Genomic DNA, 14,869 nt, shown 5'->3' on the forward strand with positions numbered 1-14,869 from the left:
AAGTGCTATCGCGAGACAGACCGAAAGGGATGGTCGAAGGACGAGACCTTCACCTTAATTAATTTTTATGAACAGGGTTCACTACTGTGGAAGACGAAAGATACTGATAAGCAGAGGTTTTTAGGTGTCCGCCTCCGATCACTTTGGTTTTTGGATATGTTTTAGAGGACTGAAAAATAACAAGTATGCTTTTTATTTTGGACCGTTTGCATATCTAGGGAGTGAAACCACCCCTCAAAGTTCATAAGAAAAGGTACAAATGTAACTGATGAAAATATGCCCCAAGTGTTCTGAAGTATTAAGCTACAAATCCTGTAACTGCAGTTCCAACGCTAATTCAAGTCCTCTTGCAAAATTAGCCAGCTATCTATGTAATTGTTCTCTTTCTTGGTATTTAATGATGTTTAGCGCATCTCTCAGTACCCGTGTTGCCGAAAATCACTAAAAATTTAATATTTCTTTCTAAAAAATTGTTCGGTTTTTCATTTTTTGTTATTAATTTATTATTATAGGAGGTGTCATAAATGCTTTTAATTTGTTTACAATTTATGATCCTTTACTGAAATTAATATTTTTACACCATTTTGACGAAATCATGACTGACTAAGAATTTGGCATCTATAACAAAACTTTAAAAAATGCTATTGTTTTCGCAGCAACAACTATTTGCTAATGGTAATCGTAATTGTAATTGTTTTGCACTGTGGGGCAATTACAATTACCCTTACAATTGTAATTCTGCCCCACAGTTACATCTAACAATTACAATGTAATTGCTCTGAACAATTAAAATTGTAATTGGGATTACACTGTAATTAAAATTACACGTAATTGCAAATTATACTGCAATTGCTAAATCGATTGCATGTAATTGCAATTACTTTTTAGTCGGAATTACTCTGTAATTGGAATGAAAGTAATTGATTACGTAATCAATTACAAATGTAACTGATTATCCGCACCTCTGCTCGCGAGTACTCGGCGCACCGACGACTTCCTAGTGAACATTCCGATATTTGCAAGCCTGTCCTCCCCGGCGTCGAAGAAACGGACCCCGATGCTCCACTTAAAATACCACCGCCTCTCGCGACGCATTCCCGCAGCGGCCGCCTCCCCCTGGCTTCTCAAACCTCGCGGGTGAAGGCCCGTGGAAGACATCGCCACTAACGTGACTCGTGTCACGACGCACTTTTTTGCGCGGCTTCGCGTGCTTCTGGGACGAAAAGTCGGCGCCCCTCGGCGCGCGCGGCCGCGAGACTTCTTACCTGGCCACGTGCTCGGCCCTCCGAGGAGATACCGAGCGCGGGCAGGGCGAAGGGAGGACGAGGAGGACGGGGAAGAGGGTTAGGCCACGCGCCAGCCGCCCCAAAGGTTAATCTAAGGAATCAAATCGAAGTAGTTTTTTGCCGAGTGCCACGGGCGCACGCGATGATAGGAGGAGGACGGGTAGAACGAGGTGCTCGACGGATAGGAGAAGGGATGGTGGAGAGAGAGCACGGGGATGCTGGAGAGGAAGATGGCTGAAAGGAGAAGGGCTTCCGACGGGCCGCATCAAAGACAATATTTAACGCGCGCGGCATAGAAAACGCGCATATGCCGTGCACGTGCCGGCAAGGGCGCGTAAAACTCACTTTGTTTGCTAAATAACATCCTCGAAAGTGCCTCGGCCCGATACCGCGGCTCCCGGGGAGGCTTTGCAGGACGCCGCGGCGCGAGGTGTCCTGCTATGCGGGCGTAATTGCGTCAATTAACGAGTCACGCTTTCGAGCCGCTGATAAAATTGCTTTCCCGAGGCAAAACGCTGTTTTGCCGGCGCGTGCAGCGATAAACTTGCCTCCGCTCGCTGGGCGACGCGTCCCGACGACCACGCGTCGCGTCCCCCTTCGAGAAATGGGCAGCGCTTCGAGCTTTTTCGGCGGTGGTCTCGCGTTATTTGGATTACTCTGCTGTACTATTCCGCGTTGGACTTGCTTCAAGCGAGAACCGAGTTGGCAGATAATTGGGGAGTTTTTGGTGGATGAATTCAGTAAGACTGTGGCTTTGTTTGAATTCTGGATATGGTTAGCTGGGCGAGTAGATAATTAGTAATGTTTCGGGGAGTTTGGAATAAGTAAATTAGTGATTAATTATTTGTATTGGCTTAGTTTGTTAAATGGTGGATTAAAAAGGGAGGTTCCTTGTCGCGTTGGATATGAAAGCTGTTGCAGATTTATTTATCGAGTCCGTTAACTGAATTTTAAAAATTCTTTCTATAGAAAATGACAGCGTTATCGTGAAAAGGTCTGAAACTTTCATCTTCCCTTTTTCGTTTCACGTGCAGTGCATTCGTGTTTATCGGAGCATATTAAACTTCGCTGTTTCCACCTACATTGTTGATGGAAGTAAATGAATAACATCGCGGACATTTTTAATATTTTTCTGACATTTTCTCTGCCCACACCGACACGTATCGTACAGAGAAACAATAATTCGAGCGTGACGGAGACGACCTGTTCAGCACTTTATTCTCTGGCTCTGTAGTTAATATTTCCTTCGATTCAATGCTGTTTTGTATTCAAACAGCAGCTGCTTCGACATTCCTTGGATAGCGTCATCTCCGCAACGTTAACGCGTACGCTCGAAGCAGGATTCGTGTCATAATTGGGAATTGTATTGTATTTAACATGTGGCTTGATTGTTCATTGACGCGTGAAAAATGTAATCGAGGGAACAGACACGAAGACGAATTGAACCCAATGAATGTGCTGGGAGAAGGAAACAAATTTGGAAAGAAAGGACATAACTAGTAACCCTATAAAGGATTATAAAATTAATAGGTGGAAGAGGAACTTGCAATCCAAATTGAAAATTACTTCGCTTAATCACGTGAAAATCGATTTCTATTTAAACTGGCTTCATGCGCAATAAGTCCATCGTTATCACGAATTTGGAATTCATTTACTTCGCGTTTCCTCGAGACAAACAAATCCACCTATAAACCTTTTCGTACTACAATAAGTATCAGACTTTCCTCCCACATAAGTGTCTCCCGTCCCAATTGCCACGCGACAAATATTTTTTCTAAAATCACACCGAAAATCCGCACACACGCAAGCTCCATCTGTCACTGTCAATGGAAAGTTACCGGGCCGCGTCTGCATTTCGCGGCGCGGCCCGGCGAAACGGAGTTTTATCAAAGCGTAACCGTAAATCGCGAGGTAATTGTGCCTCGCATTTGCCGTTCGACGGGCCAGCAAACGCGTGATCTATTTACTTCATTGCATACATACGCCGAAGGAGCCAGAACGTAGATGATCGCGATGTAAACAGGAGACGTACGTCAACCGTTAGGAAGAGTATAATCCGCATTCGCAAACAGAAATTTAAAGCCTCGCGCGGCCGCTAAAATCGAGCCCCCTCTCCTTCTCCGTTACAAAGACACCACAGAAGTACAATTTCTCTCACCCCCCCTCGAGCCACTTCCAAAGTGGAAAATGGATACCCTCGATGACATTCAGAAAAAAAGAGAGAAAATTGCCGTGGCAAGATGCGATTGAAAACGACGATCGGTTAAAGGGGACGCGGGACTGCCATTATCGCCACAAGCATGCGTCAATGTTCGACTCTCCGAAGGAACTTTAAAGTTGGACTCTCCAACTGTTGCGAGACTCACCTCTAGGATCTCACGCGATGCTCGACGCACGCACGCTCGTCCGCGAGTTTTCTCCGTGCCATCGAATGCACGATGGATCAGGGGACATTGGCCACACGTATCGTCACCCTCCATCACGACCATCCCCTCGAAACGATTAGTCTATCAACACGCGAATACTCGTCGAGCCCCACACGCCGTCCGTACGATTTCACGATTCGGATTCCGTACCAGGCACGCGTGCATCGAAATCCCCGCGGAACTTTGTCCTCTTCGACACTGACGAGGCCCGATGGTCACTGACGAGAGCTGGCCCAATCATGGCGGACGATCCGCGCGCTCGAAGCCGCGACGTGTCCGGCTCGTTAAGGAACTCCACTGTGACACCTGTCCGGGCGTGCCTCCGCAGCGTCGATCGCCACTGGCCGATCGAGATCGCCGATCGATCGACCCAACCGTCGGAAGGAAGGAGACGTCGCGAGACGGAGCAACGGGGTTAATCGTCGGAGGAATATTCCGGTATCTTTTCGCGACGGCGTCATCGCGCGAACTAAAGAATATCGCAGTTGTAATTAAGAAAACGGAGCCGCCGCCGTCGCCGCCACCGCTGCTTTCCGTCGGCGGCGAGGGGGGTGCCAGGGGGGAGGGCGACGCGTGGGAGGGTGTTCGGCGTCGGGGGTGTAGGCAGACGGGGGTGGAAAAGTCTGTGAAAAACGCGCGCATGACAATGCCGCCCCTCCTTACTCGCCCCACCCCACCCCCTCGAGCTCTTCTTTCTCCACCTCCACCTTGGCCGCCTCCTTCCTCTTCTTTTTCTACCCTCGACGGGCCGACGGGTGGGGGTGTCGGGGACTAATTAAAAATTCAGCCCGCGACGGAGTCCTCCGAAGACGTTGGCCTGCTATCCCGCTTTTCCCGCCACCCACCCCCCGTCGTCCCTACGCTTTCATTCATTCCTTCTTTCCCTTTCTCTTTCTTCCTGTACCCTACCGCCTCCCCTTCCCCGGACCCCCCTTCCTCGTCGCTCCGCCGCGTCTTTCCGCGTCGCCTTCGAGACGTGCACGCGTCTTTTATTTTCCTCCGTCGCGGCCACGCGACCGCCGCCTGATTCTCCACCCCCGTTTCTTGCTACGGAGCGAGATCTTCGCGGCAGGTTCGCGAGAGAGGCGGGAGTGAATGAGGATAAGGTAAATGTACCAATGACTAGCCATGTACCAACGCATGGCCACTGATGCAGATATTAATTATTATTAAGCTATGTGTATCAATCAGGCACAATACATTGATTAATTCGTGTTATATAATCCTTAAACTTCATACCCTAAAAATGATTTTCATGAATATTATGTTTAAAACACTTAAAAAATTGTTTGAAATCTCACAGTAAAGGCGCACGACGAATTTTGCTAGATTCTTCAGAATTTGCTAAGGAGAAAGCGATGTTTGTTAAGCGAATAATTTGTGTAATATTGGGTTTCTTTATACGAACGAATAACTTATGTAAGCCTAAGAGTATTTAAAGCAAGTAATTAACGCGGTATTTCGCATTTAGATTGTATTTTATGTAAAAAATACTTGGCTATATATCGGTACATAATATTCGTGTCTGACCCAATTACTAACCAAGCGTCCATGTATAGGGCCGGTCGTGATTTAGTATACTCGACGATTTGTACCAGAGTATAATAAGGAGTATTTTTGAAGAGTATAAAGAGTTTTCATTAGGTATAAGTTGAGACTAATAGATAAAGCGTAAATAAAATTATTGGTGTAATATTTAAAAAAGTAAATATATACATTCATTCAATTTTTTACGCGTTTTCTATTGTCTAGATACATACCCTCAAATTGTTAATTATGCTTTAAGTAATATATAATAATTACGTTGTAAAATAGAAAAATGAAGAAAGGACAAAGCAAAGTGAAAAGGAAAGTGTCCAAAAAGAATTATAATCAAGACGACGTTAATAATGCACTTGAACAAGTGAAAAATGGTACGAGTACACGTGAGTACACGTATAAAATACGAAGTACCAAGAAGTACTTTATATGCCAAGCATAAAAATATTATACTTGTACAAGCTGCGAAAGGTCTACCAACATATTTCACCACAGACGAAGAGAAAAAGATCGTTGATTGGATTTTTTATTGCAATGACAGAGGCTTCCCGGTTACAAAATCACAATTATCGTGTTGCGTGGAAAAACTTGTTACCGAATTAGGGAGGAAAACACCTTTTAAAGATAATCAGCCAGGAAGGCATTGGTATGAAAGCTTTTGCCGAAGGCATAAACAAATAACAACAAGAGTGTCGCAAAATTTATCAGTTAGCAGGGCGAAAGTGACTGAAAGTGTTCTGAGAGAGTGGTATCAAGAAGTGGATAGTTACCTATATCAATTAAATTTAATGAATACACACCCATCTAGAGTTTATAATCTGGATGAATCTGCATTCTTCTTGGTACCTGCAGGTGACAAAGTATTAGCTCGCAGATGTTGCAAAACAGTTTGTAAAGTCACCACTGGTGATGAAAGGGAGAGTTTAACAGTATTGTTTACTATTAATGCTGCAGGCACCATGTTGCCTCCACTAATATTATTTTGGAACGAAAGAATACCATCATCTACAATGAAGAATTTGCCAACTGAGTGGGTAGCATGTATTACAGAGAAAGGATGGATGACTGGAAACAGTATTTATAATTATATTGCAACGCAATTTTATCCATGGTTGATTAAGAATAATATAGACTTTCCAGTTGTTGTATTTTTAGATGGTCATTCGTCACATATGACACTGCCCCTATCTCAATTTTGTAAACAGCACAAAATAGAAATAATAGCTTTATATCCTAACTCCACTCACTTGCTGCAATCTTTGGATGTTGCAGTCTTCCATCCCTTAAAAGTACAGTGGAAAAAGGCTCTTCATACATGGAGGATAGACAATGCAGATCAGAGGCACAGAAGAGAGCATTTTGCTCTGATTTTAAAAAAATGCGCTTCATTCTATGAGCCATTTCTCTGAAATTATTAAGAATGGTCTCAGAACTTGAGGGCTGTCACCATTTTCAGCACGTAGAGTCAATTTTGACATCTTTAATGAAAAACACGACGAACTATCGAATAATAAAGAAAAAGAAGAAACTATGAAGCATCTCCAGTATTTTGAAAATATATTAGATGCTGAAGATCTGGAGGATTTTAGAAATGCAATTAGAAATAAGACTTGGCAAGTTTCCAATGAACGAAAACAGGGGCCTCTTTCGCTATTGGCTAAAAATGAAAGAATTATGTGGTATAGGTATATTCAATTACAATTACAATTCAGGATATTACTGATAATATTAATTTGATGAATAATTTGATAAAGTTACAAAATATTGTAAGATTGTACAAACGTACCATTACGTACATTCAATTTAGGAGAAAAAAAATCGATACTGAGGAATGTTTAACAAGTAGTAATGAAGTAAGGATGGAGTTAAGAGATCCTTGTACTGCTGGTAGTCTACAGTTTTCGGAATCGAACATTGAACCTTGTGCTTCTAACAGTCTACATTTTTCGGATTCGAACATTGAACCTTGTGCTTCTAGCAGTGTACATTTTTCGAGTTCCAACGTTGAACCTTAAAAAATTAAGCACGCTGCGATAGAAGAGAAGAGGAAAATTAACAACGAAATAAAAAAGTTAATATCTAAAAAGAAAAGGATTAAATAAAGACATATTGTTAGTATTAAGTTATAGTATTTATATACTGTGTAATTATTATTATTATATATAATATATGTTCCTACTTAATTGTATATATATTAACATATATTAAAAAAATATTTTCTTATAGAAACAGTTTTCAAGCTACTTATTCTCCCAACTAAACTATTAATCTGTTAACGTTTCATTAACCTGTACAACTTTTTTTATATATAGTACGACGTTTTTCTTATTTTCTTAACGACCTTTAGAATAAATCACAATTCTATTGGTATTATAATCATTTCTAACGGGTCATAAAAGGTATGGCTATGTACTGGGACAGTGAAATTTAGACACGTATTCATTGATTTTTTTTATATGCCAGAAATGTAAAAATGAATGCACGACAATTTTTTTTTAAATAAAGGAATATCCAGTCTACCTATTAAATACAAAGAAGCTTAGGATAACATTAGTTTTTTACGCGATATTGGCAATATATTCTTGAGGTGGCCTTAGCTGGCCAGTCATTGGTACATTTACCTTACGGTGGATGGATGCGGCAAGCCGAACGTCAGTTCTGTTTGGTTGGAACTATTCGTTCTTCTGATCGATGCGAGCTTTCGTTAGGGGATGAACACCTTCGCGACTGGGTTAAGGGCAGAGACGGCGCCGAGCGTTCGCGGAGGAATAAGGGCGAGATGGTGAAGTGATTAGCATCGAAGTGGAGCGTGCTGGACTCGCGTGACTACGCTGCTAACGATTTATGGCGACTCGATCGGGAACGGGGATCGTGAGCTACAAATCGAGTGGATTTGTCGATGATCGTTTACACGAGCGACACCGGCGGCTTTTAATTCGCTTCCGCGAGCGGACTGCGCGACTCGCGGCGTGATCGATCGAGGAGGAAGAGATCCGTCGATCGATTCTGTCGCTGGATCTCTGCGCTCGAATGCTTGCCCTCGCTATCGTCGAAATAATCCGAACGCGACTAATTTCCAGTTTCTTGTAATCTTTGCGGAGCCACTTTGCAGCCGAAGCCACGAGTGGAATTGGTTGGAGGGAAACTCGGATACTATGCTTCTTTGAAGGTTTCAAATAGCGTAAGAGTAATTACTACAGAATTCGGATAGAATTGAAGCCTTGCGTAGTGGCATTCTCTACTTCTCGCAGGAGACATGCTGCGGACGTCAAGTCCGCTTCTTTTGCAGGCGTTTCGCGACAAATTGAATATCGCAGAACACAGTTCTAGCGAGCCGTGAATTGACTATGAAATTACGATCTTCCCAAAACAATGCAGTGCACCTAGAAAAGCCAGAGGGAAGAAGAACCGAGTATCGAGCAGAAAGAATCTGAACGATTCGTCTGGAAATTTAGCTCACTGTCGCGTCGCCGAACTTTCTCAGAACTTCACGTTTACAATCAACAGAGAACTTTTCGAATCGTCTGAGCAAACGTCCCGCCAGACACCGAGAAACACTGCGAAGAAGCCCGTGCGTGGAGGAGCTTCGCTCTACTTTTCAAGTTCAGCGTACGCGTTTCGCGGAAGGCGCGCGTCGACGCGCCCAACGCCGATCGCACGATCCCAAAATACTGACGCCTGTTCCGGTCAAGCGACGCAGCATCCGTCAGCCGCGAGCAGGCAAAAAAGCAACGGTCTTTCTCCGGGTGGCACTCACCTTGCGCGATCCTGACCGCGGGCATTTTGATCCTCATGGTGGCGTTCTCGATGTTCGTGGCGCGTTGCACGAGCTGTCTCAAGGTGCGTTTCCTTCGCGCGTCCAGGACGGAAGGGTGTCGGTTGCCGGAGGAAGGTCGTGGTGATCGGCCGCGGTTTCCCTCCGTGTTTGCGATATCTGTTCCGCGGGTGGCGTGAAGAGACAGGGGGGGAGGCCGACGACCACGCTGAAAGGAAAAACAGTTCCCTCGGGCCGGGGAAGAAATGTCGACGATCGTCACGCTTCAGCCCTCCACCCCCTCACCACCGCCCCACGGTGTTGCCTCTATTAAGCAAGTCCATCCGACGTTTCACCTGTTTCCACGTTGGAACAACTTCACTGGCTCGCGGGGTCCCTGCTACTTGTCCAACGAGCCCCCCTTTACTTCGGCCGCACTTCAGCTGCCTGCCGATCTCTCCTGGCCTGCCTTCGGCCGCGTAAACGTTCGTCTCGAGGCGCACTTGTTCGTCAACTGACGTTGGTCCTCATGTTCGTCGCCGACCAGCGGTCTGCACGGCGCGTTCGCGACAGTCGGCGGCACACGTTGCGGCGCACATACGACGTATCGGCAGGGCGCCGTAACCGAGATCGACGCGATCGGCACGAGGACTGGAGGAAGAGCGCTCGTGGCGTGCACAGGTGCTGGGTGTCTTCGCCGGCCGGCGGTGACGTTGCCACTGGGTACGCGCGATCACCGTGCGTTCCTCGGGATCAACGAGTCCAAGCCCCGTGAACAATCGGCTCGCACCGTACAGGATCCTCGAGCCTGGCTTGCCCCGGTATCACCTTGCACGACGCTGCCAGAAACCGATATCACTGCTCGCCAATCCCCCGGCCGTCGCGTGTCCGACAGTCCGCACCGCGTCACGGTTAACTCGCGATCATCCGCACCGGATCCGTTCCGTCGATCACCTTTTTTCCCTCTTCACTGCTCACCTTCCCGTCGTGCGGCAACGCGAACGAGGAAAGATTTCACGGGTGGCGGAAGGGGGTGGGTGGACCTGGAGGGGGGAGGTCGAAGAGAGGAAAAAAAAAAAAGGAAAACAAACAAGTGCTCGTGCCGCGCGGCAACTGTCCGCCCCGTGACCGAGGCAACACACGCTGTGCGCGTCTTGTCCCGTTGGGCCCGCCGAAATTCACGGGAATCACCGCGCGCTACCGGTTTTCGAAACTATCGCCGTCCGTTAGGCATCACCGCACGGCCGGCCGTCTCCGTGGAGCCGACGACGACGGCGACAAGGATGCTGGTCCCACGTCCTTCCGGTGGTGTACGCCGCGTACGACGTGTCGTTGGGAGGACGACGCGTGCCCTGGCCGCCCTCGACGGCCTGGTGGTCTGACGTGTGGCCTGACGCGCGGATGCTGGATGCCTGATGCCGGCGTGGACCAGAGCGACGATGGTCCAGCATGGGTCGTATCTCTGAGTGGACTGTGCCGGACGGTGCGCCTAGTCGTACCGTGCGGGACCTGGTGTGTCGGGCACTGCGCTCGCTTCGGACGCGCTCGGTTCGCCTCGGCGCCGAGGCCGGACACCCCACGCGCTCTCGGGGTAGTTTTCACCCCCGTGGTGGGGGTAACGCGCTTCCCCTCTCTCGCTCTCCCTCTCTCGCTCCCTCCCGCCGCGGTGCGGCCGACTCTCTCACGATCGCATGCCGACTCTCTCTGTCCGCACACGGGCCATCCGCTCGCCTCTCTCGGTCTCTCTCCCTTCCCCCGGCGTGCACATATAGCCGCGTGTACACCGGTGTGCGCGCCAGCGTACGTCGCTTCCCGTCCCTTTCCCGCCCCTCCTACGCTCTCTTTCTCTCTTCTTCCCCGCGGCTGCTTCTCAGCCCACCACCTCGGTCGTTCTTCTCTGTCCAGGCTGTGTGCGCGCGTGCATGTGGCCCGCGCGTGTGTGCCTGCGAGCTTCGTGTGGCAGGAGAAGAGTTTCGCCGGAGACACAGCGCGCGAGATCCTCTCGTGGGTATCTGTCAGAGGGTAGCCACGGTTTTCTTTCATTTTTTCTCTCTCTCTCTCTTCTTTTTTTTCCCCCGAAAGCCACCCCTCGCTGGTTTCTCTCCCTCTCGCGCCTCGACGGGCACGATGATCGCTCGTCGCTGATCACTCGGTTTACTGCTTAACGGTTCCCAGGTTCCCGCCGCTGCGCGCAGGGAGCTGGATGCGAGAGAAGTTTTCGGGAATACCCGGGTTCGGCGGATGGTTCCGGGGTCGTCTCGCCGTTAAGGATGGGTCAGGGCTTCAAATTGCCCGGATAATTTCTGTGCGTGGTAATGCAGCCTGGAGCGGAGCCAGGCTTTTGTTGACGATCGGTGTCACATTAGTCGCACTCGCGTTACCGCGGTTCGTTCTAAGCTCGACGCGTCTTGGGATATTCCTTGCGAGTGGACGGTCATCGTTGCTGGATTCGCTTCTATCAATATTTACTGTGTTTTGATTTTGTATTCGTCCCGGGGGGAAATGATTGGTAGTGGGAGCGTGAGCGCTTCACTCGCAACACTGTATCCAACGTGAATGGGAGTACGGAATTTGAAGAAAGTTTGCATCGAGGTCGCCATTGTTTTAATCTGTGCTAAAATTCTACCGTGAAATTGGATTGTAATTAAGTACATAACGTCAAGCACTTAGGACCTTAATCGTAACCTTGATTAGCTCAAGCGTCATTTTGATTCTTCAATAAATTACCGACACGTACATTAGAACACTCTTACCGCGCAATCCAGCTCCACACCACCGCCCGCAATTCGTCCCACAGTATCCCCGAGGATAACCAAATCATTGAAAACAGTCCATTGATCGCTTCACGGATCGATCCACGATCCCGCAAACCGTTCGTTCGTCTCGTAGAACGCGTCGCACACATCGCGACGCCATCCGAAAGGTATATACCTACACGTCGGTACGAACAATGATCTCAGCGTATCCGTCACTCACTCTAGGAACGACTCCATGGATCCGCGGCGTGATTACCGATGCACGCTCGGTCCCCTTCGAACTTCCCGTAAACACGTACACCGTCGAATCGCAGAGAAAGTGGAGTAGACGAGTGTACGCAAGAAGGTACCTGCTCTCTCACATTAATTATTCCGTGACTGAACCCTTCATCCGCGGTGGGATCGATACCCGCGACGCGGATCTTTCCACGGGATTACTCGTCCGAGGATCTCGATCCTCGAGGCGGACAGGCAGCCGTGACGTGGACGGGCGTCGACGAGCGAGAAACAGGCGTAACGAATGGAAAGCGGAGGAGGCTCGCGTTATCCTCGGTTTTAACGTTCGTCCGTCCACGAAGAGGCTGGAAGCAGGAACCCGGTTGCGGAAGGACACCTAATTCCCGGGAAGGCGCGCGTGTATCGTTTCCACGACGAGGGACCCGCGACATCGCCCTTTAATCTCGCCCCCGCCCTCCTCTGCTCTGCCTTCGGTCCAGAAGCGAGCAGCAGGGAGGGCAACGGGTGCCGAAAATGTTTCCCAGGCTCCGGGGACGCACCTACTTGGGGGAAGGATCTGAAGTGACTTTTAACTAACCCCGAGGAATTATCTGCTGCGGCTCCTGCAACAGATCCCTGGGTCCTGGACAGTGTTCTCTGGACCTGTCCGACGTATCGCCGGCAATCTGTGGGTCGACGGCGTTTGGCCGCGCTGCGTCGTGCACGGACTGCAAACTCCGTTTCCGTTTCCACTCCTCCTGGAAGCTTATGCATATTCCCCGATCCTTAACCTCCATTTTCACTCAGATTATAGAAAATAGACGCGACATCTTGTAGGTTCTTCTTAAGCCGGGAATCCACCTTAAAGCTAAGCTGCGCTATGCTAAGCAGAGTTTTAAGAAATTAGCTTCTATACATCCTTATGGAACCAATTCCACCAAAAGTTAAACTGTGTTTTTGATGTTTTACAGCACAGCTAGAAATAGCATAGCATAGTTTAAGGGGTCTCCCTACTTTGATGGCCCGAAAAGAATGCGGTACTTGGGACATTCTTTTTAAGAGAAACCCTCTGATTATATTAATTAAAATCTTTATGCCTATATTTGTACATATTTATACTATGACATTTAGACAGCATTTAAAAGAAAAATCAATTTAAAAAACCCTACCTAAAACGCGTTCTTCTCAAAACGAAGTTTTTCGAATTCGTTAGCATGATATCTCCAAAACCAATCACCCGATTTACTTCAAACTTGGTATATATCTTCAGTAGATGTCCCATTCTCGTTGGTACTAAAACTAAGTCGGTTTTCGCAAAATTAGGCTTCTGCGACTCAAAAAAGCAGCGAATTTTTTGCAGAAATCGATCTCTGTTTTAGACGCTGCAATTGTTTTTTTTACTTTTCCATATTCCTTATTTAATCTAGTTCAGACGATAGCCACGTTTATAAGGATTAAACAAACTTTTAAATTTTCTATTTTAGACAACTACAACGACTGATTTTATGCTAACCATGCGCATATGATTTTTGTAAGGCGCTCTATTTGAAACACTATAACTTCGGACATAACCACTATTTTTGCAGACAATTTTTATTTTCGTATTCTCTAAAGATTAACAAACAAAGCCACCAAGCTGGAAGTAAATACATTTAATGGTTTCGTTTTAAAAAATTCCCAAATTTTGCATCATTTTTCGTCCATTCGAGGTAGGGAGACCTCTTAAACTTAGCTTCCGCGTGAATTCGCCGGTTTTATAGGCGTTCGAAATTGTTCTTCCATTCCTAGAAATCGCACGATTGCAAATCTCGCGGGATGAAATCGTTTGGTACCGAAACATCTTCTCTGGCTAAGAATCGCCTTGTTCCCGCTGGCATCGCGCTGCTTCCTGCGCCTTATGCAGGAAAGTAGCCTTCGCGGCTATCGAGAAAAACCGTGGTTCCGCTTAATGGATGGTTGAAAAAGCGTTTGCAAAAAGCATCGATCGAATTTCGATATCCGCGACGGAATCACGGGGGAATCGAGCGTTTAGACGCGGCGACGACTTTATTGGGCAACATTATCGGCGGCTCTCTTAAAATGTTGGGGGGATTTATAACCGACCGGGTATCCAGCGCGCGTCGTATTTATTGCAGTGCCAGATAGATCGTATCGTCCATTTGGAATGCATAAGTTATCAAGCCTGTTTATTACGGACGTGCACGCTATATAGTGCGGGGCCCCGTCCTGCGCCAGGAGAAATTCCAAGTGCATCTCGGCTGTGTATCCCTAGAAAACGCAGCGATCCGTTGACCCGTGTGAAACTCCCACATTCATTACCGCGGGGCACTGTGTTTCAAACGTCCGCAAGTTCATACAATTTTTCCTCGCGTCTTAACCCGTGGGTTTCTACGATTCCCCGCACAGGAAGAGGTCTTATACGGTCACTCCTCCGGTGCGACTCGGCGCTGCTTCCACGACCGTTTGTTGCCGCGATAGTTTCAAGTGCACGTACGTACGTTCGGACGTCTGCTTAGCAACTTCATCAATCGGGGCGTTTCGCTCGTTCACTGAAATCCAAACACTCCTGCCAATGAATCAGAGAACTCTGATTGTCTTGGACGTTGGCGGATTTAAGGAGAATGTCCCAGGTGGCAAAGGTTTCGAGAGAAAAGTTCATTTCTTCTGGAAAATGAAGAGGTAGTTCACTAGAAACAGGCTAAGTGGCACAGAAAATGAAATGTAGTGTTTGGATAAAATCATAATTGTTTTTTGACGATGTAGCCCTGGGGGCTTTCTTGGTAGAGGTTCAAGCGGCTACTGCTCATCGGCCATCCGTTAAATCCGCCACTGGACGTTGGGAAGTTTAAGGGGCGGTAGTACCTGTTTTCCGGATTTTCTGGAAAATTGTTA

The 14,869-nt window shown here is 47.4% G+C and overlaps 1 protein-coding gene and 1 long non-coding RNA gene across 3 annotated transcripts in view; one reads left to right on the top strand and one right to left on the bottom strand.

Annotated features, from left to right (window-relative positions):
* The window catches only part of Cph (BCL11 transcription factor chronophage), a 42,557-nt gene extending 31,872 nt beyond the window's left edge, over positions 1–10,685 (bottom strand). The window contains exon 1 of one of the 2 annotated variants that reach the window (XM_076829100.1): positions 9,009–10,685. In XM_076829100.1, coding sequence (XP_076685215.1) covers positions 9,009–9,045 — 37 coding nt within the window. In that variant the 5' untranslated portion in view covers positions 9,046–10,685. The remainder of the gene's footprint in view (positions 1–9,008) is intronic. The other variant, XM_076829099.1, reaches the window with a different exon arrangement.
* Positions 4,847–7,169, top strand: LOC143377518 (uncharacterized). The gene is made up of 3 exons (XR_013087351.1): positions 4,847–5,416; positions 5,528–5,999; positions 7,122–7,169. It is a non-coding gene; the product is annotated as an uncharacterized LOC143377518 (long non-coding RNA).
* Positions 10,686–14,869: the final 4,184 nt, after the last annotated feature.

Source organism: Andrena cerasifolii, chromosome 16 (genome assembly GCF_050908995.1).
Source record: "Andrena cerasifolii isolate SP2316 chromosome 16, iyAndCera1_principal, whole genome shotgun sequence".
In the NCBI taxonomy this organism is placed as follows: Eukaryota; Metazoa; Arthropoda; class Insecta; order Hymenoptera; family Andrenidae; genus Andrena; species Andrena cerasifolii.